The following is a 26,726-nucleotide window of genomic DNA, read 5'->3' on the forward strand; positions in this document are numbered from 1 at the left end:
TGATATATCAGTATTATTACTTGGATCAGTTCTTTGCTAAACACATTGATCAAATTGGACAATTTTAGAAAATGCCTAATGAAATGGCTTACTCTTAATTTGTACATTCACATGAAATTGATGATAGATGAGATCAGGCAGGCTACTTTATTTGTCATTCATTTCAGACTCATATTTGTTTTAAATGTTTAAATGTATAAAGTGACTCTCAATTAGTTTGTTAATGGAAACTCAGAAACATTTACTCTTTGATCTTGTTTACATACTATGATAGATAACATGCTAATATGGATGTTTTATGATATCTATTTTGTTGGATATAGTAGATTAATTAAAGTCAACACTTGGAAGGTACTTTCAATTTAAACGTTCTGAATATGGCGGAAGATGATGGAGACAAATACCTTATAGTATGTAAAAAGATGAGAAGGATTAGGGTGCAAATAATACAATTAATGAATTGGGATGAGATACTTAAGGGAGTAAACTAGCTAATGTGGTAATGAGCATAAAGAGACAATATTAACTTCAGACCAAGTAACAACTGTACAATAAAGGAATGCAATGACTGCTAGGGTCTCCACTCCTCCAACATTGTCCTAGCGTTTTTTGGAATTAAATATTAATTTCCAGGGCACTGCAACAACCCAAAGGATAAATAATAGGGGATTAAATAAGATTATGTATTTTTCTCTTTTTGAATACTTACTTGCTAATTCTAAAGAAAATGGAGATGGAAAAATAGGATCCCATTAGTTCAAACAGTTATGATTCATCTAATGAGGAACAGAGAGTCCATTATTGTAGAATGGCGAGTATAGAAAGCAACTTTTTAGCTTGTTGAATCTGCACCATCTCTAGGACAATTAAACAAAAGTCACTGCCCCGCCCTTTTCCTATAGCCCTTGTATCCTTGAGTTTATATTGCCTTTCCTTATTTTTCCTGCCAAACCATACTTTGCACTTCACTGTGCAAAATTTCATCCGCCTACTCCAGCAGCCTGTTTATGCCACATCCATTTTTGAAATGGTTTGGGAAGAAGAATGTTGCAAGTGGCAAGGGTGGAGACAGAGGGACGAAGGTAGGAGGTCATGTGATGAAACTGTTCAACCTGAATTGGCAACCTTAAGGACTACACATAAATTGAAATAAATACACCCAATTTTTAAAAATAATCCTGTAAAATTATGGTGAGTCTCTAACATCTTGATTTGTGCATGCAAATCAATATTCCTGGGCCCTTTCTGTCTGGGTTTATAAACAAGAGCCGTAAACCTGAGGCCCAGTTCCAGGATTGTCCCTGATATTGGTCCCCAGCTATTTAAATAGTCAGGGACATTTAGTCACAGGGTCTGAAAAATCACTCTAAGATCTAAGAGATTAAGTCGAAGAGATTAGACTATCAAACAAGGCACAATTTATTTAGATATCAAAAAGAATATAACCAGTTATCAGCTACTTTCCTAACCTCTTTCTCTTAATGCTGTCTACTGGACAATCTATCAGCCGTTATTCCCCTCTGGGCCCACCTGAAAGGTTTTAGCTCTGCACTGCAAAATGTTTTTTGCTTCATCCTCAGGCTACGCAGTTTTACAGCGGAAGTGACCTGGCCCAAGTGCTCTTTCCCCTTGCTCCATTCTCCCATATCTCTTCAAAGAGCAATCCAGGATGAAAGCTCCACTCTCTCACTCCCCTCCTACCTTGTAGCCCTGTCATGTGCTGAGTGTGAGAATTCCCATTCTCTCAATAGTTTGCCAAATTGACAATTCCTGTACCCACCATTCTGCTCTTCTACTACATAGGGTGCTCATTATGCTACATAGAGTGAAACAACAGCATCAGATACAGGCTGGAGCTGAGACCAGCTATAGCAGCATGATTAATTAATGTTCTCTTTCCTCCAAAGCTTTCTGGATGAAAGCTTTACAGCAGTCTCTTTCATAAATCAAGTTTAGGGCTTGCATCGATAATGAATCAACTTCATTCTGCAGCACCTTCTGTTTTGGGAGTTGGAAATAGTGTGTGATGTTTACAGATAATTGTACTTTCTACAAAACTAGACCTTTTTTTAAAGTATCCCATGCCTGTCTAGTCTCATTTGTAGACACATTATTTGCTGTTCCCAATGTTTTCTGAAAAAAATTGCTGTCAATTCTTATCAAAGTCACTGAATTTTACTTTGCAGGTGGGGTCCACGCCCCACAGCATCAAAGTCAGAAGCAAGCCTAACCTGCTTGACCGGCTCCCTTGCGGCCATTTGGTGGTCGTTGGATCCGGGTGCTCCGGTTTCCTCCCACACCCCAAAGATGTGCTGTTAGGCTGATTGGCAGTAATAAATTGTCCGTAAATCAGTTTCCCTCAATCTGGATGGCCATAAAACATTAGACAAGGGCCATGGGTGGAGAGGGGGACTGGTGGTGTTGAGATGGCAGCACGGTCTCGTTGGGCCGAAGGGCCTGTTTCCCAGGCTGTTTTTGTTCTTTGTATTAATTGGCTTGAGTCAGGTCATCTGCCCCTTTTGGGGAAGAAATCCTAACTCTGGACTGCCAGCCAATCAAATAGCTGGCAGCTCTCTTGATCCAACAGCATCTTCAGGGCCATTGGTCACTGCTGGAACTTCAACAGTCTGAGAACTGTGGTGTTGGTTGGAGGAAAGCCGAAATAAGACAAGCCATTCCTTGCATGGCCACCATGTTTCACATGGCAGGCTGAACATCGGGCTCCCCTGCCATGGGTAAAAGCCTGGCCATGGCTGGAGAAAGTTTCAAACAGCCCATGGGTGAGTGAGCCACCCATTGCCTCCCCTGCAGCTGCTAAAATCACTAGTGGTGCATGGAGACTGATCGGTGCTTAGCACAGCCTATTTTACCTCCCATCCCCTTCACGCAGGCTATAAAATTATGGCCAATGTTGCCTTATCCTTTTTGATGTTCTGCAGCACCTGACAAGGTTGTCAACACCCTCCTTTGCCAATGCTTGTCCACTGTTGTTCTAATGTTGTGTGACTGCTGTCACCTGGTTTCATTTAATCAGAGCCAGAAAATTACTTGTAATGAATGACTTTCCAGTTTCTGCACCATTATCACTGGTGTCCCATAAGGATCAATCCTTGTCCTCTTCTATTCATCATCTATATAATGTCACTCAAACACTATCATCCAAAGGCATGGCATTCATTTTCACATGTATGCTGACAACATCTTACCTCACCAGCACCCCTCCCCACTCCTCCACTTCTGCTAAATTATCAGACGGCTTCTGTGATATCCAGTGGTGGACAAGCAGAGGTTTCCTCCAATTAAACATGGGGAAAATGAAACCATCATTTTGTTTCGTTATTGCAAACTCTTCCTTAGTGACTGACTTCATCCCTCTGCTTGCCAACAGTTTTAAATTAAACCAGTCTGCTTACATATGGCATATTTTATCCTATAATGAACTTCCAACCTCATACTTGTGCCATCACTAAGATTGTTTACTTGTAGCATTGCCCAACTTCACCTGTTCCAATTCATCTTCTATTGTCCCTTCATTAATGTATTCTTACCTTCAGACTCAACTCAATGCACTCCTGACTGATCTTCTATGTTTTACTCACTCAAGTGTAGTGCATCCTGGCTATGCCAGTAGCTGTCACAAGTTTTGCTTTGGATACACACATGTATCAGACTCCAACAGAGGGCAGACACATAGAAAAGGCGAGATCAGAAGGGGAAAAAAATAAGCAAACACATACAATAACAACAGGAAGTGTGGTGGAGCCAGTGAGATAGAGAGACTTGTCATTTGGGGATGATCTGATGGAGACACACTTTTCTTACCTCATTTATGCTCTGATTAACTGCATCACAGTGTAGGCTGAAAAAGGGTCCACCCTCTCTACTGCACTGATGCAAATCTCAGAATTAGAACATGATGTCATCCATTTCAAACTTTATTACTTTCAACTTCCCATTCAATCTTCTAAATGGATACTTGCATTAATCAGGCACATTTGTCAGAATTAACTAATTGAGGAAAAACTGTTTTAGAAAAGGTAAACTGCAGCTTTGGTTTCATTGACAGACTCAAAGTCATATTTCTTACAGGGGTTTCTTACAGCGGTATATTTATTTTGCGCATTGTTCTTGTGAAACCTTATGGAATCCTCAAATGGCAAATTATGCAACAACCTTCTGAAGTTTGCAGTCATGGGATCAATTATAAGAATCTGATTACTTAGAATGCACATGTAGGGCGAAGAAGCAGCAGGAAACTGCACTGGAATTTAGGAATTAAGCCAGTTCATCACAACAACACCCATCCTGTAAGGAGGTAATAATAAGCAGACTTTCCAGGATCTCTTACATGAGGCAGCTTTTGGAGCATACGCTTCGGTCATGAGGATCTTGAGGTGCTATACTGAAGCAAGATCTTCAGGGAACATCAAAAGCATGAACAATTGAGGGTGGTACAGAGGGTAATCATGGCTTTAAACTTTCACACCTCATTGTGAAACACATTAAAGATTGGGCAACCTCAGATTTAACTTGCTTCGCTGACTTAACGGAAACTGGCAAGTTTTCCAAGCTTCAGCAGAGCCAACAACTGAAAGGAGGTAATAGCTTTGGGGTGATGTCAAGTGCCTTTACACACTGCTTGTGGGGCAGGAGGAGTAGTTTCTCCTGGCCCAACCAAATGCTTTCAACATCAGTCAAACCTCCACTCCCTATACAAAGATATAGGAACACCCAGGATCGGGGGTCAAACCTCATGTTTCCCATCCCCTCCTGCTGAGCTCAGGAATCAAATCTACCCACTCTTGTGACCTGCTGTATAGGCCCTCCTGAATGGTTGGAAGCGAAACTTGTCAATTAGGATGACTTCCAAGAAGGGAACTTATTAAGAGGAAAAGATACACATTATGGATTGTACAGGGAGACCGGGCCGTACAGGCTTTCCATCCAAAACTCCCTGCACTGCCTACTTAACACACCCACGTTAATATCCAGGCTCATGCTTATGTTTTAACTCAGAACAACATATTGTAAGTATTGTAAAATCAAAGAGACACGTGGGTTTCAGTGAGAAAAACAGATTGTCTGGCTAAATGTGACCAACAGAAAGGAAAGCTACTGTGCGTCTAGCTTTCTTTCAGGTAAAATATAGATAAGTTACGTCAGCCATAAGTCATAGAATAAAATGGAATTTGTAGATGTGTACTTATAAAAGTCTGTCAGAAATCTCATGATAGGATAAAAAGTTAGAAAATCCTACTGATACATGGTAGAGTTTGGGTACATTACTCAAACAGCAATGTCCCTGAACTTTAACAAGTCTAACAGCTCTAGATCAAAGTATAATCTCCAAAACCATGTTGAAGATCATACACACGAACACTATTGAAGTTACGCAAATGACAATCTTAAAGATAAATTCAATCATATTACTGTGAAATATCAGAACCAGAATGTTAGCTAATATTTTCCAATTAGGAATGTTTATAGCAAACTATCCTACTTCAAGAATAAAATGGGTATGCTTTTTGCATTTTATTTGTAATATATAGGAATGAGAAGTAGGAGGCATTTAAAAAAAATTGGCATTATCTGATCTATTAATCACATGAGATATTCAAATAAATATTCAGAAGTATAGTCCCAACTGAATGGTGTAAGTATATCTAGTTTATAAATTATCCAATCAAAGTTCACATAAATGTTAAGGCAAATGGTTTATTAGAGTTCTTTATTCAAATACTGAAGTTGCAGTTCCCATTAAAAAGGCCAACAATTGTACTGTAACCAGTTAATTCATTTAACTAAAGGTTGGATGAATAGCTTCTACAAAATAAGATCAATGGTTTTGAGATATTTAAACACTGTATGGAATGCAATGTTTCCTAAGCTACCGAGACCAAGGAAGCAAAATACGGAAAAGTCAGACAAATCAAGATTGTGCACGTTTTGGAAGGTTAGATAGATATCTTGGTTTTCAACTCAATTATCTTGGGGGCAGGGAGAAACAAGTAAAACCATTCATTAGAAGATAAAACATGTTTGTCTCATGATATGAAGGATTTGCATGGTGCATGAAAGTGTAGCATCAAAATTATTCCATTCCTTTATTCATTTATCTAAATTATTAATTGCACAAATCAAGATTTTGAAACACATTCTATGATAATTGTTGCTGATGATCCTCAGCTTTGTGGGGAATGTGTTATAATTTCTTAATGCCAATTTCTATTCCAGATTTCATATAACAGAAATCGTACATGAGTTGTTCAAAACAAGGAAAATTGGGGTTGAGGTCAAATTTGAAGTTGGGTAAATGGGTTAAAAAAAAAGCACACAGAAGTCTGACTACAATCCACTGACTTCAATGGGACAAAGGTCAGGCAGTCATAGGTCAAGAGACAAAACTCACTCCCAGGAGCCAGATTGACATTTTTTATCTTGACGAGGCTGAAAGCCTTGTATTTATCTTACTTTGCAAGTTTTGCTGTTGCCAGTTGGTTCCCAAGCAGCAGCAGGAGCATGGGAAGGATAGCCTCAGAGAAAAGGCAAGTGCCTTCACAGGAACGCTTCATCCTACCTCCACATAAGCCACTGCCACCCACCCACCCCACAGTTAAAAACTGGTCGTCTCCCTCCGCTTCCCTTTCCGCCCAGGGTCAGAACAGGTGCCTACTCACTCCATGGTCACTGATACTATCTAACTGATCCATATGGCTTTCTCCAGAGTGCACCTCACCTAACAGGAAGCCAGGCCTGCTGATCAAGAAGACCTCAAGGAGGAGAACGAGTTAATGTAAAACACAACGTAGCATGCAAAGGAACCCAGACATCTGAGTTTACCATACATTATGGGGCTTCCTCTGTTCCAACCATGTCAAAATGTTAAAAATCCACCCCCCCCACTCCATGATTTTATTGTGCAAGAAAATTACAACAAAATTCGATATTTTAATGCTCGCGGTACCCGGTTTATCACCAGTCTTCCATCATAACTTAAAGATGCAAACAACCATGGATCAGCTGAGGACCATTCCACAGCATAGACGCTATCTTCATGTTCTTCATATGTGGCTATTATGCTGTCCTGCAGTGGTTCTTTCCTGCAAAGAAAAATCGATAGCTAATTATTTTAGCACTTATTAGATATCTCCAATGCAATTTAAAACACCATTTAATGGGAAAGTCCCTTCAACCTCAGCATATTTCACTATATATTGTATAATGTAAAGGATAACCTCGGCTAAATCCATCAAGCTGCAAGCTTGATGGATTTGATATGGTAACAGGCGTTCACAATCCAATATTCAATTTTCTCCTTGACCCACCCAATCCAGATTTTTCAGCCCTTTGTGTTCTCAGTATCCACCACTTGGTGCAACATCTGTCACCACTGTTTTCATGTGATAGAAGTATTATTTGTACAAATAGTTAAATTACTGTCCTCTTATTCTTTTATATAACTATATCATGTTTAAAGTCTTACATTAAATATTTGATTTATTACTGTCACGTGTATTGGGATACAGTGAAAAGTATTGTCTCTTTTGCCTTACAGACAAAACATACCATTCATACATAGGGGAGAAGGAAAGGAGAGGGAAATAGACTATTTGTCCACAATCCTTAATCCTTGCCATAGCTTTTTTTGGTTACACTTGTGCCAACCTATCCCAAATTAAATTTCCATACAATTTTGATTCTACTTTGCTACAGCAGTTACAATAAAATGTAGTTCCATGTTCAGTCTAATAAGTAAGTTTATCAAGCAAGTTTAAATCTTTTTCACAATTCCACCATCATTTTGTATCAGTCAGCCTCAGGAGTTCAGATGAACAAAGGGCAATAGTAATAGTTATTTTTCAAACCAGAGGAAAGTATACGGTGGTGCCTCCCCATGGATATGTATCAAGACCAATGATCTGGTTGACATGCACGGACTTCAGTATACATGGCACAATTTCAAAATTTGCAGAGGATATAACACTTGCCAAAATAACAAAAAGTGAAGGATATAGCAACAGACTTCAGGATTACATGGACTGGTGAAATGGGAAGACACATGCCAATAAAATCTATTGTAGAGAATAATGAAGTGATGCATTTTGGAAAGCACGGGAGAGAATAAACATTTTTAAGGAGGAACGGAAAGGTTTATGTGCAGAAATCTTGGAAGGTGGCAATTTGAGAAGACTGTTTAAAAAAAAATCGGCTCTGTGATTAATAGAGGCACAGAGTATAAAAACAGATAAGTTATGCCAAGCATGCAGTCAATCTTGTAATACAGGAAACATGGAAGCTAATTTTATACAGCAAATTCCCATAAACAACAATGACCAGATTTGTATTTTTGAGATGTTGATTGAGGGATAAATATTGGATTGGAAATTGGGATAACTTCCCTTCTTTTCTTCAAAGTAGTGCAATAGGGTATTATACAACTACCGAGCAGGCAAGTGGGGCTTTGGTTCACGTTCTCATTCTAAAGCACTTTGACAGTACAGGACTCCCTCAGTTCTGCACAAGAGTTCATCTTGATTTTTCTGCTCAAGCTCTGAAGTGGAACTTGAACCCAAAACATTGTGTTTCAGACCTCATGACCTTGTATATTTAAGCAAAAGCAGTTTGTTGTAGGTTGTATTGACCATCATTCACAGATCATTATTCAGGGAATGCACGAATAATGAAGGGAACATTGTCTGGTCACATGTTTTATTCTGACAAGAATGGAGTACTATAGTTCAATTTTTTTTTAGAAGGTAAAGCTAGAGTCCTGCTGAATTGAGAGAGTTTAAAATGCACACTAAGCAACAGACATGTCAACCTACTTCATCATATACTTCTGGCTGCCTATTCACATATACATGGCACAACATGGATACAAAATCTGACCTATAATTGCATTGACATAATTAGTCTGATAATAAAAAATTATGACCAATTTTGGTCAAGTTTTGTATTCCATTTTATGGTGGAAAGAACAAATGAGTTATTTTTCCAAAGGAAAAAATCATTGTGATTGTATAACTGTAATAGTACGATCTACAAACATATCTCCAGTAAGTTGGAGATAAAATCAAGGTAGCTTCAGTATAATAGATATTAAAAGCAAAATAATTCTTGCCCTGTCAAGTCAATTAATATTTCAGCATAGGTGTGGAATCAAAAGGGCAAGTTCCAAGTACCAATTCAGAAACTGAACACACAATCCAAGGTTTCAGTATAGTACTGACTTAAGCGCTATAATGGCTTTCAGATGAGACATTATGCCAAGGTCCTGTTTTCCTGCTAATGTAGAAGTAAACAATCCCTTAGCACTATTCAAAAAGCAGAAGAGTTATTGCAGTATTCTGACCAATACTTATCCCTCAGACAATGTTAATATAGATGCATCTAGTCATTCATTTCATTGCTGAAATGAGACCATGAAATCTTGCGTGCCTGTATCACATCAGTGAGCACATGTGAAATGTATTGGGTAAGGACATTTCATAGACATGAAAGAGGTTAGTTAAATGGAAGTGCTTTCCATCTTCTTGTTATATAGTTGCAGTTCATAATGCTCTTTTTAAAGTCCTGAATTATTTTAAAAACATAATTTCCAAATATAATACAAAAAGCTACTTTAAACAATTAGATAAAGTAGCACCGTGGTTAGCACTGTTGCCTCACAGCTCCAGGGACTTGGGTCACTGGAGTTTGCATGTTTGCCTATGTCTGCGTGTGTTTCCTTTTGGTGCTATGGTTTCCTCCCACAGTTCAAAGAAGTGCAGGTTAGGTTGATTGGCCATGCTAAATTGCCCCTTACTGTCCCAGGATGCATAGGTTAGATGGATTAGTGGGATAAATATATGGAGTTATGGGGTTGGGCCCTGGGTGGGACTGTTATCGATGCAGAATCAATGGGCCGAATGGCCTCTTTCTGTACTGTAAGGTTTCTTTGATTTCTAATTAGAAATGATTACCAATACTGGAAATACCTTTATTAACAGCAGTAGAAGTGAGAATTCTTTAAAATTTGGACAAAATTTAGTGAACTTAATTGCAAATTACTTCCCAAGTTAATTTTATAATGGGATTACTGTCTTTCTTTTAAAAAATTAAACTGTGATTGTCAATAATACAGGCCATGTCCAGTTCAGTGAAATGGTACTGTTAATTGATGAATGGTTTACTGAAATTTTAATTGAAATTGTCAGCTTTAGTGATGTTATTCAGGCATTGAAATCTTCAGTGAAAAACTGCAATGAACTAATTACTATTACCAAAGAATGGCATTTACAATTTTCTCATTTATAATTAAATGTTCTCATTTATAGAGATATTTAACAGTCATTAAATGCACACAGGTTGAAACCATAAAGAATTGGTTCATCAAGGTTTCAAATTCTTCACTCCTTAATTATAACGACACCTGTTATCTTCCGAATGTATGAAAATCAACGATTGTCAAATAGAGAAGACACACTGGGATCCAATAGTAAAATAGTTATCCTCGAGTTGGATCCAAATAACTGTTTATGATATTGGATGTGTCTGCTGTAATCATTTATTCAGTAGGATCAAAATGCTTTCTGGTTCTACTATGGGTGTAAAGGTACATTAATTAGGAACAGAAGTGAAATGGGAACAGCGTAGATTAATCCTTGACGCTGAATTCTCTTGTCAAGGTTTTATCATGCTGGGAATGCCCTGGGTAAAACTAATTTATCAAGTGGTGGAAAATTTTCCCATGAAATATTTTATCTTGTGCAGTGGACTCGCATCGATTAGGACTGGGTTGAGGCTATCTCAACTCATCTTGCAGAACCAGATGAAAGCCAAACTGAAGTGCAACACAAGTCCTAGAGATGAGACGTCAGCATTCTGTGAACTGAACAATTCTTGGTTATCCTATCTTAAATATGTAAAGTTGATGAAGTGTGGGTTAATTACTGTACTGCATTAGAGTTCCATTTGTCTCAAATTTATTAAATATTTTTGTTAATGACAATAGTTATTCAAAGGTACTCTACAAATAAGAATAATTGTCTAAGAATCATTACATTTTAGGTGTTTGTTTATGGTGGGAAGTTTATGCTCCTTCAACCCCGGCATGAAGCCTCTGACCACAGTAACAGAGACAAAGCTAAAGGACTGTCCCGATTTTCCAATTTGAACTTGTTCACTAGCTAGGCTCCACACTGGGGGAGAGCCAGGTAAAAGTATTGTTCTTAAAGCTACATTTTCTGCTTCTCCAAACTCTGGAGAAAACATTATAATTCAGTACACAAACCTGCATGCCAAGTGAAATTAATAACAAATTCCTCCAACTTCTATATTAGAATAACAGATTGATTGGCAGTTTCTCCAAAGAGTTTGCACGAGTCCACATGAAATCAGTGTTTGGTGGACTCTGAACTTTACAAACTGAGCTTCAGGTATTTTGAAGTAGGATAATGCAGCTTTAAAATTACATTTATAACCTGCTTTGAACAGTAGACTGAAAAACAACAATAACGTACAGCTTGTTCTTTATAAGTCCATTAGTACTCATTGCTCATCTTTCATTGTCCTGAGAGCATTAATAGTTAACTGAGAAACTGGAGAAGGAGGAGGGTTTCCTCTGGGTTTTCAGTCCTGTCCCGTGGTCACTAGGTTAGTATACTCACATTATATTATATCATCAATATGGAGTAGTCTGTTAGCACTACAAGAATTCCTCACATTGTCCATTGTTTTTCAAATTAATAAGTAGCTAATAATAATACATTTTTAAAAGATTGTGACAGGTTACTTACTTTTCTTCATTGTGATTGTCTTCTTGGTCACTTAAATCATCATCATCCACTAGGTGGCCGAAGGGCTCTGACGAAATAGAAACCATGTTGGAAAGAATGACTCTGCTGTCACTGCTGGCAGTCAGCACCAACTGGTCATGTGAATGATTGTATCGGACACTCCATACCCTGTGTACAAAATAGTAAAATGTTTTCAGTCCATTAATAAAGTTCAAAGTACTACCATTGAATCCTGATAAACAAAAAGAGTTCCTGTACCATCTGAGTGAGTGCCAGTTGTACTGTTCCATGTTTGCACAACAAATTATTTATTTGATTGAAGTTTGTTACTATGGTGAGAAATTGTTTTGTGTATGTGGCTAGTGTCTGAGGAAACCAGTCTGAGGGTTGCCCCAAATTGGACCTTGGGTCTTATTACCATCATTCCTGCAGACCATGGATGACAATTGGGCAGCACACCAAGTTGGCCCTTCATAAGATCTGCCAGCTCAGGTTCTGAGCCAGCTTGCAGCTTTTGGGAGGTTGAGACATATTGGAGTTTAAAATCATAGAATCCCTACAGTGCAGAAGGAGGCCATTTGGCCTATCGGGTCTGCACCAACAACAATCCCACCTTGGTCCTATCCCCGTAACCCCACATATTTACCCACAATCCTTCTAACTTACACCCCATGACATTAAGGGGCAATTGAGCACAGCCAATATATCTAACCTGTATATCTTTGGAGTGTGGGAAAAAACTGGAGCACCTGGAGGAAACCCATAGACACGGAGAGAATGTGCAAACTCCATACAGACAGTGACCCAAGATGGGAATCAAACCCACGTCTCTGGAGCTGTGAGGCAGCAGTGTTAATCACTGTGCCACCGTGCCGCCCACGGAGTTAGGCTGGCAGCGACTGCATGGCTGTTGTGGGGTTAGGAGAAGTACTGCAGCTCTTTCCATGTTACAGTGAGACAAGTTTTTAAAAAAATTTAACTTTTGTAGATGGCGACTCGCCTACTCTTTGCAAAATTTGGGAGTGGGATCCTAAAACAGATGCATCAGGCAGACACTCTGAATCATGTATGGGATAATGCCTGCCATCACTCATTTAGCACCCAGCATGCTCAATTGCTCTCCCTATATCATTAAGGGTTTCATCTTTGTATGTAAGTAGTATTTTACAATGTTGCTTATTAGTCTATGCTAAGTAAAGCTACAGAAAAACCACCTCACAAATCCTGCAATAACTTACAAGGCAGTGATTTAAAAAAAACACTTATGCTCATACTTTCCATTATTAATTTTCATTTATTTTTCAGTACTACATCTCCCATTTCATTGCTCATCTGTTATCAGGACTTGGTGAGAGGTTTCCAATGTTTATCTAAGTCCTGTTTTAACTAAAATGTGACAACCATTCACTCATTACTCTAATACAGCAAGTTTATTGAAGTAATATATCAAATGATTGAGACACAATGAAGAGATATAAGCCGTGATTTTCCCAGAAGTATTGAACTGGAAGGAGAACTGTTCCAAATCCTGACTGTTCCATCGGTTCAGCTTCTCACCCGAATCTCCGCACTCTGTGCGCCGAAAAGGTCCCAGTCGGGAATCTCATTAAAAACTGGGGGGGGGCGGGGGAGTGGTTTGCTACTTGGGCCCACAATTTGACAGTTGCAGAGCTCTGTGCAAGCGCAGTGGCCCCAAACTCTCAACCTCCCGTTTGCTGGCCGGCACAATCACTGCCCAGCCTGGAACCTCCGCAATGCTGCCCCTCCAGACCCCACTCACAGCCCCCACAACAATTCCCAGCCAGCCTTGATCTCCACCCCCCCCTCAACCCCGTCCCAGAGTGCCCCAATGTCCAGCACCCCCACACCCAGCAGTGGCGATCCCCCTACCCGCCTCAACCATGCAGACAACTCCCCCACCCCCGCAGGTCAGACCCTCTCCGGAGGCAGAGCCCAGCACCCCTCCCCAGCCCACCCCAATCGCTGCCTTCCCTCTATCCCAGATCGATTGTCACGCAAAGTATCAGCAGGACCCCCCCCACCAATCGCCTCTAGGCCCCACCCACAATAGGTCCCGCCCTTTGACATTGCCCATGCCCAGTGGGCAGTGCCAAGGTGCCCCCTGGGCATGGGCACTTTGCCCCTTGGGCAGTGCCACGGTGCCCATGCCCAGGGGACACCAACCACACCCTGCGACCAAACCCCCGGGGGGGGGGGGGGGCGGGGGGGCCTGATTGCTCCCCCTCTTCATTTCAGGGATCTCCTGAACATGGGGAGCTGGAATGAAATATTCCTGGCTGGGTGGGAGAGTCCTTTCAGGTCCTGATAATGGACAAATACACATATTTAAAATACATGCAGAAAAGATCTAAATGACTTACCCGCCTTCCCGCCAGTTTCCGGTGTGGTCTGACCAGCAACTGTTCACCTGCTCTGCTAGATGCATATGCGTTCCCAGCGCATGCGCAAATCTCTGTTCAAGGCTGCAGACACACATCTCCCACGGTGACCCGCCAGAAAAGTTGCGGGTCACAGTGGGAGAATCACAGCCATAGTCTCTGACAGAATTTTAAAATATTCATCGTATTACAATTTTATCTGATGCAAGTGACTGTTTTTCTTCCCCTCCCCAAAAAACTAATTTTTGCTTCAATTTTTCTTGCTGTTTACACAATTGTATCAAAGTGGTTGATTTCTAATGGCATGGGAATATAGTTGAAGAACAGTTTCTGATGTCTTTGTCTACCTAATTTTAACTTTACTTCTCGTCTTCTGAATCTACTTCTCTCTTCTCTGCCACTCATCTCCCTTAACTTTCCTGTTACTTTCATCTCTATCACACCACTTCTTTCTTTACTAGGAGTATGAGTTTAACTGGATAAGAATATATGAATGTCTGCAGTCTGCATTTGAGGTAATTAGTTAAGAAAAAATGTGATCCCCAAACACTTTCACACTGCTACCTATGCACTAGCAACATGAGTAATATCCTCCACTAACAAGATGCTGCCATCAAGCCAGAGACATTCTGCGTATCACACAAATAAATAACATGGTATATGAATTTCAGTGCTGGTATAATGCTAGGTATGTCAACCACACATTCTACAGACTGGCAGATCACATCAAACAGCATATCCCTTCTGTGTCCACAACAGGCACAAGGTACAGACCAACCTGAGCTTGTAAAACTCAAAACATAGTGCCTAACATCAGATGCGATTCTGCAAATGGACAACATTTTCTAAATAATCTTCAGTTCGCTAAATATTACGCTGAGAACAAATTTTAAGATTGTCAGTTGGGCTCACAGTATGGCACATGTGTGTGTACTGGAAGCTTCATATATTAACACACAGAGCCCTGTTTTTTGCAGACAGAAAGAACATCTACACACATTGCGTCAGTTTAAGTTAAACAAAATACTTGATAGTCATTCGCTGGTTCATTCCTCAAGGCAATGCCTTGACCCAAGTTCAGCTTCCTGATTTAAATGATCAAACTATGCTTAGACGTTAGAATTGGAATGAAGAAAAATACCCTCATTAGCCCCTCTTTGTGTCTTTTTCTCCTTCTATTTCATGTGTTCAAATTTTTTCTGTCTCAGCAATGCATGATTAACAAGTATACTTTGGTCAAAATAGTGAAGAGCTCCGACAAAAGGGGGCAGTCAGGAGGGTAGCAGCTGGCGAGTGATGTTTGTCAGAGGGGTAGTAGGGAGGTCGGGGGATGGGAGGGGGTCAATGTGTTCAGATTAGTCAGGAAGTTGAGCAGTAGGGACGGTTGTTCTGTAGTATAGATACCCAGAGTAAGGAGTGGTTTTAATTCTTCTAATTTGTCGTAGGTAATTATTCTGCTAAGACAAAACCAGCCAAAGATTGGGATGTAAATTGGAATTTTGAATGGTTCCCAGCGTAAGGTACTTGTTCAACAGAAGTTTAAATGTCCTGGGCAAATGCCACGCAAGCCTTATGTGGGGACTTCTGACTGGACGGGGGGATGGGGGTAGAGGAGGAGAGGGGCGAGAGTGCCTGAAACATCTTGGAGCACTGCCCTGTTATCATAGAATCCCTGCAGTGCAGAAGGAGACCATTTGACTCATTGAGCCTGTTCCGACTCAGATCTTCCCTAGATCCACAACCATAATCCTAATCCACCTCACCGACATAACCTGTGACACTAAGGGACAATTTAGCAAGGCCAATTCATCTCACCTGCATATCTCTGGATTGAGCGCCCAGAGAAACCCACACAGACACAGGGAGAACATGCAAACTCCACACAGTTACCCAAGTCCAAAATTGAACTTGTATCCCTGACATTGAGTGGTAGCAGCGCCTACCACCGTTCTGTCCCGTATGACGTCCTGGAGGTTGCAACTTACGTGGCATGTCATTTTCCCTTCCTCCATCAAGGATGGTACTTCCATTGGATCACCAGGTTGCGCTATCAGGCTTTATTAACACTTCCCTCACTCCTCTACCCTCTGCCCAAGAAGAAACACTCTACATATTTTAAAACACACTGTTTTTTGGAACTTAAAAAAAGGTACTAAAAACTTAATTAACTCAGCCTACTATTTTACTTGTCTAAATCTTCTATGTACCAAGTGCTAAAATATTTTAATGTGTATCCAAGATATGTAGAATAGCCTTCGAAGAAGTCCTCAAAGATCTTTTATAATGTAAGGTTGACATTAAATGTCCAAATTACATCAAATGATATATACAGAGTAATTCTGTAATCTTGTGCTCCCAGCAGGGATCAATGCTTGCAATGATTGCATCTCAGGAATTAATGAATGGAAATGAGGAGCTTCATCCCTTTGATCCTCTCCATCCAAATGTGATTCTCTGCTGAAAGCATGGAGTCATCTTGTAGTACATATTTTGACATGTATGTTTTAGTGCATTACATAATAAAAGACAATTTATTAATTTTATTTAACCTATCATGTTTCAACAGTAAAGCCTGATTGTTCACAAACGTGGTTTTAGTACACACAAGAACTAGCTTACGCAGTCAGATCTAACCGCTTCATCTACCAATGTGTTATGAGAGACGAGCAAGCATATTTACACATTCCACTTATACAAGACAGTAATTATGAATGGAAACTCAGGCTCACTGTGCCAAATTAGCTCACAGATGCTAAGTTCATTGTAGCAGATCTATCACTAAATTCAACATAAGCTAGAAATCAAACCTGGAACATTCCTACGTAATTCAACAGACCAGAATAAGCCCATTTTAGTCACTGAGGTATCAAAGAGAACTAACTCTATGTGTACAAGTGTATTTGTTTGCTATTACCTTGCATTTGGACCCAAATTGGAACCTGTGTTACAGGTTACCAAAGTATTGAAGTACTAATGGTTTGATCCGTTATCGGACAGTGACAGAATGGAGATGCGCACTGCCATTCAGATCAGAATCTTAGCAAATCCAGCAAGATAAATTTTAACAAATAACAAAAAAGTCTCAAAGGTTTAGCATGAATGCTGGGCTCCCAGCCATACAACCCAAATTATAATTCACATTACAAATAAAACGCATGTGTTTCTAATGGAAAAATGTCATGTCTTTCTTGGAAGAAAGAAAAAATTGTCTCTTACATTTAAACACAGCTCAGGGTGGATAGGACGTAAAGCAATAGTGATGTGCATAAAGAAATCACTGAATTGAAATAATCCTGCTACCTTGACCAAGTGAACAGAGGAAACACTTACCAGTGGGAATGTTCTTCCAAAGTCTTGACTGGTTCATTAACATTCCTGGTGTCCCAAAACTTCACTTTACAGTCATCGCCACAGCTTGCTAAGTAGTATTGCTTGTTGGGATTGAAGTCAAGGTCTCGTACCAATTGGCCATGGGCATTTTCCATACAGTAAACTTGACTACATGAAAAGAAAGCGTGTAAAGTAGTTCACTTTTGACACAACAATTTGTCATGCTTAGTGTAAACATGGAAAATGCTTATTATCTGTGAGATAAATAAATGACATTCCATCCTGCATTTGACAAGAGTCAAAAGCATACTCATGATTTGGAGTTTTCTAAAACTTTTATCAAAATTACGTTTATGAGAAACCTAGTTCAGTGAAGCCTCAACAAGGAATTAATTGGTTTATAAGCATACAGTAGGAAGTCTGCTCAAATACCCCAGATGTTTGGTGGTCTGTCAGGTGTTGTGAAGGACTTCACTCACCAAGACACGTTTTCCCAAATACTGTACTGTCTTGAAGGCAGTGCCTTGTATTGGGATATGGATCCACCTGTACCAGTTTCCTCACAGTATGTGAAAGTTTGGTTAGAGAGCTGTGAGCTGGACTGAGTGCTGCAGGTCACCTTTAACGATGTGCACATAAAGAGCAAAGAGAGTATAAAGAACAATCCAGCATAGGAACAGATCCTATGGCCCACCAAACCCGCATCAATATGCGGTTTCTACCCCTCTTTTCACTTCCTGCATATGTTTATCAAGAAACACATACTTAGTCACTCACTTACTCACTCTGTTTGTAGCAGGGATCCCTGTAATTGGGAATGGGAACCTTGATTGTTCCACGTTAATTGCAGTGCCCTGTGCTGGCTAAGGTACAATTAAAAATTGTTTAAAACCAAAGCCACTTCTAGTCCTTATAAATACAACTTAAAATGAAAATCAGGATGAAACAGGCAAAATTAAACTGCTGTGACATCATTCTAGGTTTGCAACACTTTAAAGTAGTGCAACAAGTTCATTAGCCATAGATTCAAATAAAACCCCCAGTTTTGTTTGTTATTAATCACTTACATTACATATCCTGTTCTTCAATTACCAGCTTCTATAATTCATCAAACTTTAATATTTAACACAGTTGTATGAATAACTCAACATCATTTGTGTCTTCAGTCATGCTTAATGTTAAATTGTAGTCCAATGACATGCAAGTTGACCACAATACTGACAAAGGTTATGACCATTTCTCTTGTCTGTTTCTGCTATTGAAAATTGTTCCATTTATAACACTGACAATATGCTCCAAAACTTTCAAATTTATGTCAGGATAGGACTGTGTTTGATAATACTCACCATGTTTGAATTGTTCCCTTTTGACACAGACCAGCTGTCACGTTGCAAATGCAGACACTGGGATAGCCATTTTTTTTTTAAATTGTGTTTTACTTTCGATAATTCATACAATATTTAGGATAGATTATACAAAATGTTATGAAAATCTTTGAAGGCTATTCAACATAACACATTACCCCAAAAACAGTATTATGGTAACACATAGTTTCATGATTTGATTAACAATATTTTAAGTCAACAGTACAGCAATAATTTCTGAATCTGTGGCAATGAAAACCGTTTCCTGTGATATCACAGTGAAGACCTAGGTGGAAGTTTGATAACTGATATCAAACTAATTATAACTATCCTTAAATAAACTTCTCCAGTAATAATGCAAAATGGACAGATGTTTGGCACAGAGCTCTGACTTCTTGTTCAACTCCGTTATGTGGTGAGTTGCTTAAAGATACTGCTTTAAGAAATAGTGTTAGGGTACTGGACAGAACCCCAAGTTACATTAGAAAGCCAGGTGAGATCCCAAAAGTTTTTCTTTCTCGCATAAATGTGAAGATAAGATATTTCTCTCCAGGAATGATTCCACTGACAAAGTATGGATCTTTTATAGTGAAACAAATTTTATGTAATAACACTGTTTAAATACAAATCTAACAAATGAAGCAGCTTAACCATTAAGAATTGCACAATATTTAAAATGAAAGGAAGCAACTTTACTTTCTAGCTTATGACTGTTCCATTTCCAAATAAGCCCCATTCATGCAAAGATCAACACTACTTTTAAATAAATAGTTAATAAAACCAGGCATACTTGCTGCAAGTTGTATTAACAGTTTTGAAGTTTTCAGAGAGATTTTGTGGAGAGAGTGAGTTCTCAGGAAATGCCTCTGACTTTAGCAGCCCTCCAACAGCAATGCCAAAGCTTATTTCATCCTGCCACAGACCCAGCTCTGCACATGAACCACATAATCACATAATCCTGTCAACCAACTTCCCAAGCAATCTTTTGTGTTAACAAAAGTCCATTAGCTGTATCAAAGTAACACATTTTGGCTGAAACAAGTAATTAACTTGCTTTTACAATCCTTGAGATAAATGTTTACCAGACATACCGACTCCCTGTAGAATAAAGCTGAAATTTTAAACATTCTATAGAAACATAAGAAAACCTATATATATATATATCTATAGCAACTATTTACTATCATCACAATAGTAATATTCTGAGCCTGTATTCCTGGAGCAAAAATAGTTAAAGTGCTGAATTACATTAGTTTACAGACGTAAAGGAAAGTGGTAAATAGTATTCAGTATCTAGCATTGAGAGACCGCTGCAGCTTGGTTTGTGTGATTTTTCAGATCAGATTCCATCTTCTTCTTTAGGTAGTTGCAAACTAGCCCATGGCACTTTTTGGAGAAGAGCAAAGTTCTCTAGTACAATATCCAATGTTCAACCAACACTAGCAAAATAAATTATATAGTTAGTTTTTTTTTATTTGTTCTCAGGACACAGGTGACACTGACAAAGCTGCCATCTATAGCTGCTGAGAAGGCAGGGTAGAACTACGATGCTGCCCTGCGGAGAATAAATAAGTGAATCTGTACATTCATGGTATTAACTATTAGAATTGATTTTAAAAATGCTTTACTGGAGGAACCAAAGGGACTGAAAATTGATAAATTCTCCAGACCTGATGATTTACATCCCAGAGTGTGGAAAGAGATGGCTGTTGAGATAATGGGTACATTGGTGGATAACTTCCAAAATTCAATGGATGCTGGAATAGTTCCTGCAGATTCAAACATAGGAAATGTACCTCCACAATTTATGTAAAGAGGGGCAGAGAAAATGGAGAACTACAAACTTGTTAGCCTGATATCAGCGGTAAGGAAATTGCTAGAATCCATTACAAAGGATACGATAACTTGAAACTTATAAATAAATGATAGGATTAGGCCAAGTCATGCAGTTATGAAAATAAAATCATGTTTGACTGATTGAGATTTTTTGAGAATCTAACTAGCAGAATAGATAAGGAGAAACACCAATGGGTCTGGTGCATTTGGATTTTCAAAAGTCTTCCAAAAGGTTCTCAATAAGGTTCCAATTGGCAGCTGTATGTAACAATTATCTCAACGTGCATCTTAATGAGCTCCATTCTGTGCTCAAATTCACCTTTTAAATGGAGAAGTCAAATGAACTCCCTTTCCTTAACATACTAGTTCAGAAATCTGCCAGGGAGTTCTCTACCATGGTCTACTGCAAGCCTACCTTCACTCGTCAACACACACTTTGGAATTCTTACAGTTCCATCCACTAAAAGATTGGCCTTACTTTATAAATAGGACCCAGCCATTTTCTCACCATGCAAGCTTGATGCTGAAATAGGGCTTATTGAAGGTATCCTGCGGGACAATGGCTACCCTGATCGTGAACTCACGAGTAAGTCTTTGGCCATCACTTTGGGCCCTAAAAAAGTACCTCAGATTACATTGGACGAGCAAGTTCTCTTAAAAATTTGAGGAACACGTGAGGCTAGCTGTTTCGCGCTGCTACTTCGCAGCGGCAACACAAGTGTTATTCGCCACTAACAAGATGCTGTAATCATGCAGAAAGACATTCTGCCTGTCAAACAAATGAGTAATGTGGTACATTAATTTCAGTATAATGTTAGGTATGTAGGTCATATGTTCCAGTCATTGAATCACACAGTAGGTCCCTTCCACTGTTCACAAAAGGCAAAATACAAAACTTACCCAATCAGCCTGTGATTGCAAAACTCCAAACGCAATGTCCATCATTAGATGTGATTCCACTACTGGATAACATTTGAAATATAATCCTCAGTCTGATAAGAACCATGCTGACAATCAATTTAGATTGTCAGTTAGGGCCTACAGTGTGGTGCATTTGGGTGTTTTGGATGCTACATATATCAATACATAGGGCTTTGTTCTTTGTAGACAGAAAGAACATGGGACACATTGTGCCTGAGCAAAACAAAATAAGTGATAGCAATTGCTGCTCATTCCTCAGAGCAGTGCTTTGGCCAAAGTCAAACTACCTGGTTTAAATTTCAAACAAAGCTTGCCCATTAACTATGAGTAACCAACAATTGGTGCATTCTCCATGGCAATGCACTCTCTTTTCACACAGTATAAATTTGTTGATTTCCCTTACAATATATGCCTGCAAATGTTCTGATGAGTGCAAGATGAAAAGCTTTGACAAAAAACTTTTTTTTCAGCAATACTCAGAACAGGAATAAATGTTTCTTTCTCAAGTTGGAATACCACAAGGATCAGTGCCTGAGCCCCAGATATTCCTAATCTATGTTAATGATTTGGATGTGGGAATTAAATGTGTTGCTGATGATACAAAACTAGGTGGGAATGTGAATTGTGAGGAGGATGTAAAGCAGCTTCAAGAGGATTTAAACAAGCTAAGCGAGTGGGCAAGAACATGGTAGGTGCAATATAATGTAGAAAAATGTAAAGTTATCCAATTTGGTAGGAAAAACAGAAATGCACAGTGGGTATTCATGCCCAAAGGGACCTGGGTGTCCTTGTTCATGAGTCACTGAAATCAAGCATGCAGGTGCAGCAAACCACTAAGAAGGCAAATGGTATTGTTACTCTTTTTTATATGAGGATTTGAGTATGGAAATAATGAAGTTTCACTGCAACTATACAGAGCCTTGGTGAGATCACACCAAGCCTGGAGTACTCTGTACAGTTTTGGTCTCCTTACCCAAGGAAGGCTATACTCGCCATAGAGGGAGTACAATGAAGGTTCACCAGGCTGGTCTCTGGAATGGTGGGTTTGGCCTCTAAGGAGAGATTATGAAAACAAGATCTATATTCTCTAGAGTTTAGAAGAATGAGAAGTGATCTCACTAAAACATACAAACTTTTTACAGGGCTCGACAGGGTAGATGCAAGAAGGATGTTCTCCTAATCTGGAGAGGGGCACCGGAGCCAGGAATATAGTCTCAGAATTAGAAGTAGATAATTTAGGTTAGGACTTAGATGAGGAGAAATTTCTTCACTCAGAGGAACAAGAATCTTTAGAATTCCCTACACCATGGAGGTTCAGTAATTAACTATGTTCACAACTGAGATTGATAAGATTCTAGATATTAAAGGTATCAAGGGATATCAGGATAGTGTTGGAACATGGCTTTAAGGTAGTTGAGTAGTAACATCAAGGGGTGAGTGGCCTTCTCCTGCTCCTATTTTCCACATTCCTAATCAAAAAAGGGGAAGTTAGAAATTGAGTAAAGGGAACTTTTTTTGTTACTTTGTACAGCAGCAGGTGTTTTGCTATTGAATGGAAAATCAACACTATCATAATAAATATTTTATTACTATGCATTTATGCTCTAAAACACAGTATTAGGAAGACATGTGGTATTGTGCTGAAACTTAAGAGTTTCAAGTTTGATTCATTTCTTCAATAATCCACTGATAGTGCAGTTCAGTCCCAAATTATCTTCCTTTCACCAGAATTGACCTAATGCAACTTTCACAGAGTTGAAATGATGAAAGTGTATGTACTGAAGGGATAAAACTGTTTCTTTTAGAACTCTGAACAGAATCATCTCCATTGATAATATGTGTATAGTACCTCTTATTAACCAGAGACCAAGAAAGTTTTATCGTTCAAGCTCGAGGCTATGCAAACAGTTTATACTTTAAAATAAATATTAGGAACTGTTCAGCACTGGTATCACCAACGAAAGTGCCTTTAATTTTCATAATTTTCCTGGTACTATTTTCTTTCAAAACATGTTGCTAATAGTTGATAGGGCCAAAATTAAAAAAAAACGTACATTTTGATTATGTGGAACTAGTTGCAATCTTTTAAAACATCTTTTTAGTAAACATCTGTAAAGTAGTTTTGAACAGCTTTACTTGGATACAACATGTGCAACATCGTTTTCACCCACATAGGAATCATCTACCTATGAGGTTTAGACCAATAATTTATAATCCCATAGAGCAGAAACGACAGCCTCCTAATCTTTAAAATATGTGCAGTCATGCAGGATTTATCAGAGACAGCAAAAAAAATTCACGAAGAATTTTGAATCATCCTTTCTTTGAAACCCCAAAGTTAATAAGCCTGAGCCAGTGGTCCCAAATAGTTCATAAAGGCCCTTCCAATCTCCAAGACAGTGTACTGGAGGTACCACAAAGATGCACTGGGGAACCTCCTCCAAGCACCCCTCAGAGGTTCCCAGATAAGGCTTGTACGACAATTGTCTGGAAAGTTCAAACTTCTTTGGGCAATTCCCTGCACTGGGAACCATTTGAAAATGCGATTTTAATCACAAATATTGGATGGTTCTAACTGTCAATAGTTATCTAGAAAAGGTTAGAAGGATTCTACCTTCTAGGCATCTGTTGTACAATCCCCATGCCAACCCCTCAACAGAACCTCCCGAAAACTCCATACAATGCCAACACCCATCCAAATTCTGTCTGCACAGGTATGAAGGGATTGAAAGATTTTTGAGGCAAATAACTAGAAGTTCAGGCCTAAAATTGAAAATAATAAGTTAAAAGTTTGAAACTTCAATGAAAGAGATGAATACTTCCCGTTTAAACAAAGGAATCATTTATATAAATTGACTAATATCTCAGTTTAGGAATTTCAAAATATTTTGGTTGAGAAAATAGGAAATGAAAATGTCACCTTCAGCTGACATAATTTATGCATTGAATGGTAAAATGACCACTATCCTTAATATAGCAAAGTACGTTTTTCTACCAGATCTTGTTTCTTCTAATCATATACTCAACCAAGATGACTATTCCATATACAGCACAAACATTGAGGTCAGGCTGTGCTGGCCACTGAGCCTTAGACCAATATCCTTCCCTTGTTTAGATTGGTCACTGATAGGTAACTTTCACTGCTGAATTGGACCATCATGAAAATGAAGAAATAATGTTTTGCAATGACATCAATGTATACAGCAGAACTTCAGATGTAGGAGAATCACAAATAACTCTACTAGAACTAATCTGCAGATTGAGCTAATCTGAAGATGCCTTAATAGCTCCAAAATTCATTTAGTGGTCAAAATCACAGGGTATATCAAAAGATGATGTAATACTTGTGATTAAAGGTGCTAAGCAAATTGAGTGCCATCTCCCAAAGAAAAAGGCAAAGACATCCTCCTTTTTCAATAAATTGTATTTTAGCAGGCCACACAAGCAGCGTAACGAGTATGAATTTGGAATTTAATTCAAATAATGGTTTGAAATTATAACTTCATAGAAACTACGACATAGAATAAAACCACTTGGCCCTTTAAGAGTGTGCTGGTGTTGTTCAACTGCAGCTATTCAAGCTTGTTTCTCTGCTCTTTCCCGTATTCATTTTTATTTCATCTTCAAGTATTTATCCAATTCCTCTTAACTGAGACATTTATTATCATTTCATGTGCTAACAACGCAGCTTATGGAAAACAAATGCAACTTTTCTTTCATTCTTCCATCATTAATTCTGGGTTTCTGTCCCTTTGCGACTGATTTATCAACTCATGGATTTTTTTGTTACTATTTCTAAATAATTTCATTATTTTGAAAACCCCCATTAGGTTCCATCTAATGCTTTTTGTTACAGTTAAGAAGCTCCATTTTTACGTAATCCTTCACAACTTATTCCTGACAGTATTCTACTCAATCTTTTGTTGCACTCTTTTCATTATTCTTAATATCTATCCAACAAAGGGGTGAGTAGAAATGCACACAATTAGTCCAACTGACAGAATCAGTCTTGCACAAATTGAATATCACTTCCTTGTTTTGTACTCAGTGGTCTCAATGTATTCTTCCATACTGTTACATTACTTTTTTCTATAAACGTTTTTCTTGTTTTCAGAACAAAACTATACATTTGAAACTCGTAGGAGTAATTAAGAGGAGAGTTGATGCACTGCAATTAATCTAAACTGTTACATACCTTGTGATAGAATAATTAAATGAGGGACTTTTCATGATATGATGATTATTCCCTTTGAACATACGTTTTTTCCAAATTGTCAATGGGCTGCCTAGTTTATATTGAAAATACTGAGAATCATGGAAAGCTGTAGAATTGTGCATGTTTTGAAAACCATAATATAAAGTTTTATCATCAAAAATGATCATTGTGCATTTTAAAATCTCAAAACGCAGTTCAGTATTTAAAGTATTCAAATTGTGAATTCCACAGATTTTGCCATTTTGTAGGAATTTCCTGCCTAGGTAACAAGATTTTGCTGAACGTGTTTTTTAAAAATTTTTACTTCATTCGTTTACTCCAAAGTTACAAAGCTAATGCACAGAATGGACCTGGCAAGACCAAATCTGTCTCGCTTGTTCCAAAAACCAAATGCAAACTGAATCCAATGTATGGTCCACATAAGAGACATACAAGATCTAAGCTGACAAGGCAAGACACTGGATCCCATCTTGAGCTTGATCTTAGCCAAGAGTGCATATCTTCAGTTTGGCCACTGCTTTTTCATAATAATGATGCTATGTACATATTGAGGAGTTTTCCACAATGAACTCCTTTTAAAGAGTGGTTACTGTAGATAACAAGAGTAGCCATTCATGCAATGCAAATCCTAACAACAAATATTGTTTTTTTGTCACATTACAAACCTCAAAAGGCAAGGAAAAATCAGTTTAAATTATTGCATAGCATAATGCAATGTTGGGACCAGAGATGAAAGAACTGGTATGGATTGGAACAGGGCCTTGTTCCTCATCTCACTGGATGTTTATAATACAGGTTCTTCTCCAAACGTGGCTACTTTCAGAACAATTGAATCTTAGGAGAATCTTTTTTTTTGTGAAGCACTGTAGATTTCTTGTCACAT

At 38.7% G+C, this 26,726-nt stretch overlaps 1 protein-coding gene across 1 annotated transcript in view; it reads right to left on the reverse strand.

The window, feature by feature from the left end:
- Positions 1-5,715: 5,715 nt before the first annotated feature.
- The window catches only part of eipr1 (EARP complex and GARP complex interacting protein 1), a 63,677-nt gene continuing 42,666 nt past the window's right edge, over positions 5,716-26,726 (reverse strand). Inside the window, exons 7-9 of the mRNA XM_080192089.1 lie at positions 17,507-17,674; positions 11,778-11,945; positions 5,716-7,100 (exon numbers count right to left, since the gene is read on the reverse strand). Of these exons, the coding sequence (XP_080048215.1) occupies positions 6,929-7,100; positions 11,778-11,945; positions 17,507-17,674 (508 nt within the window). The 3' untranslated portion in view covers positions 5,716-6,928. The remainder of the gene's footprint in view (positions 7,101-11,777; positions 11,946-17,506; positions 17,675-26,726) is intronic.

Source organism: Carcharhinus amblyrhynchos, chromosome 7, assembly GCF_965287045.1.
Source record: "Carcharhinus amblyrhynchos chromosome 7, sCarAmb.v2.hapA, whole genome shotgun sequence".
Taxonomy (NCBI): domain Eukaryota; kingdom Metazoa; phylum Chordata; class Chondrichthyes; order Carcharhiniformes; family Carcharhinidae; genus Carcharhinus; species Carcharhinus amblyrhynchos.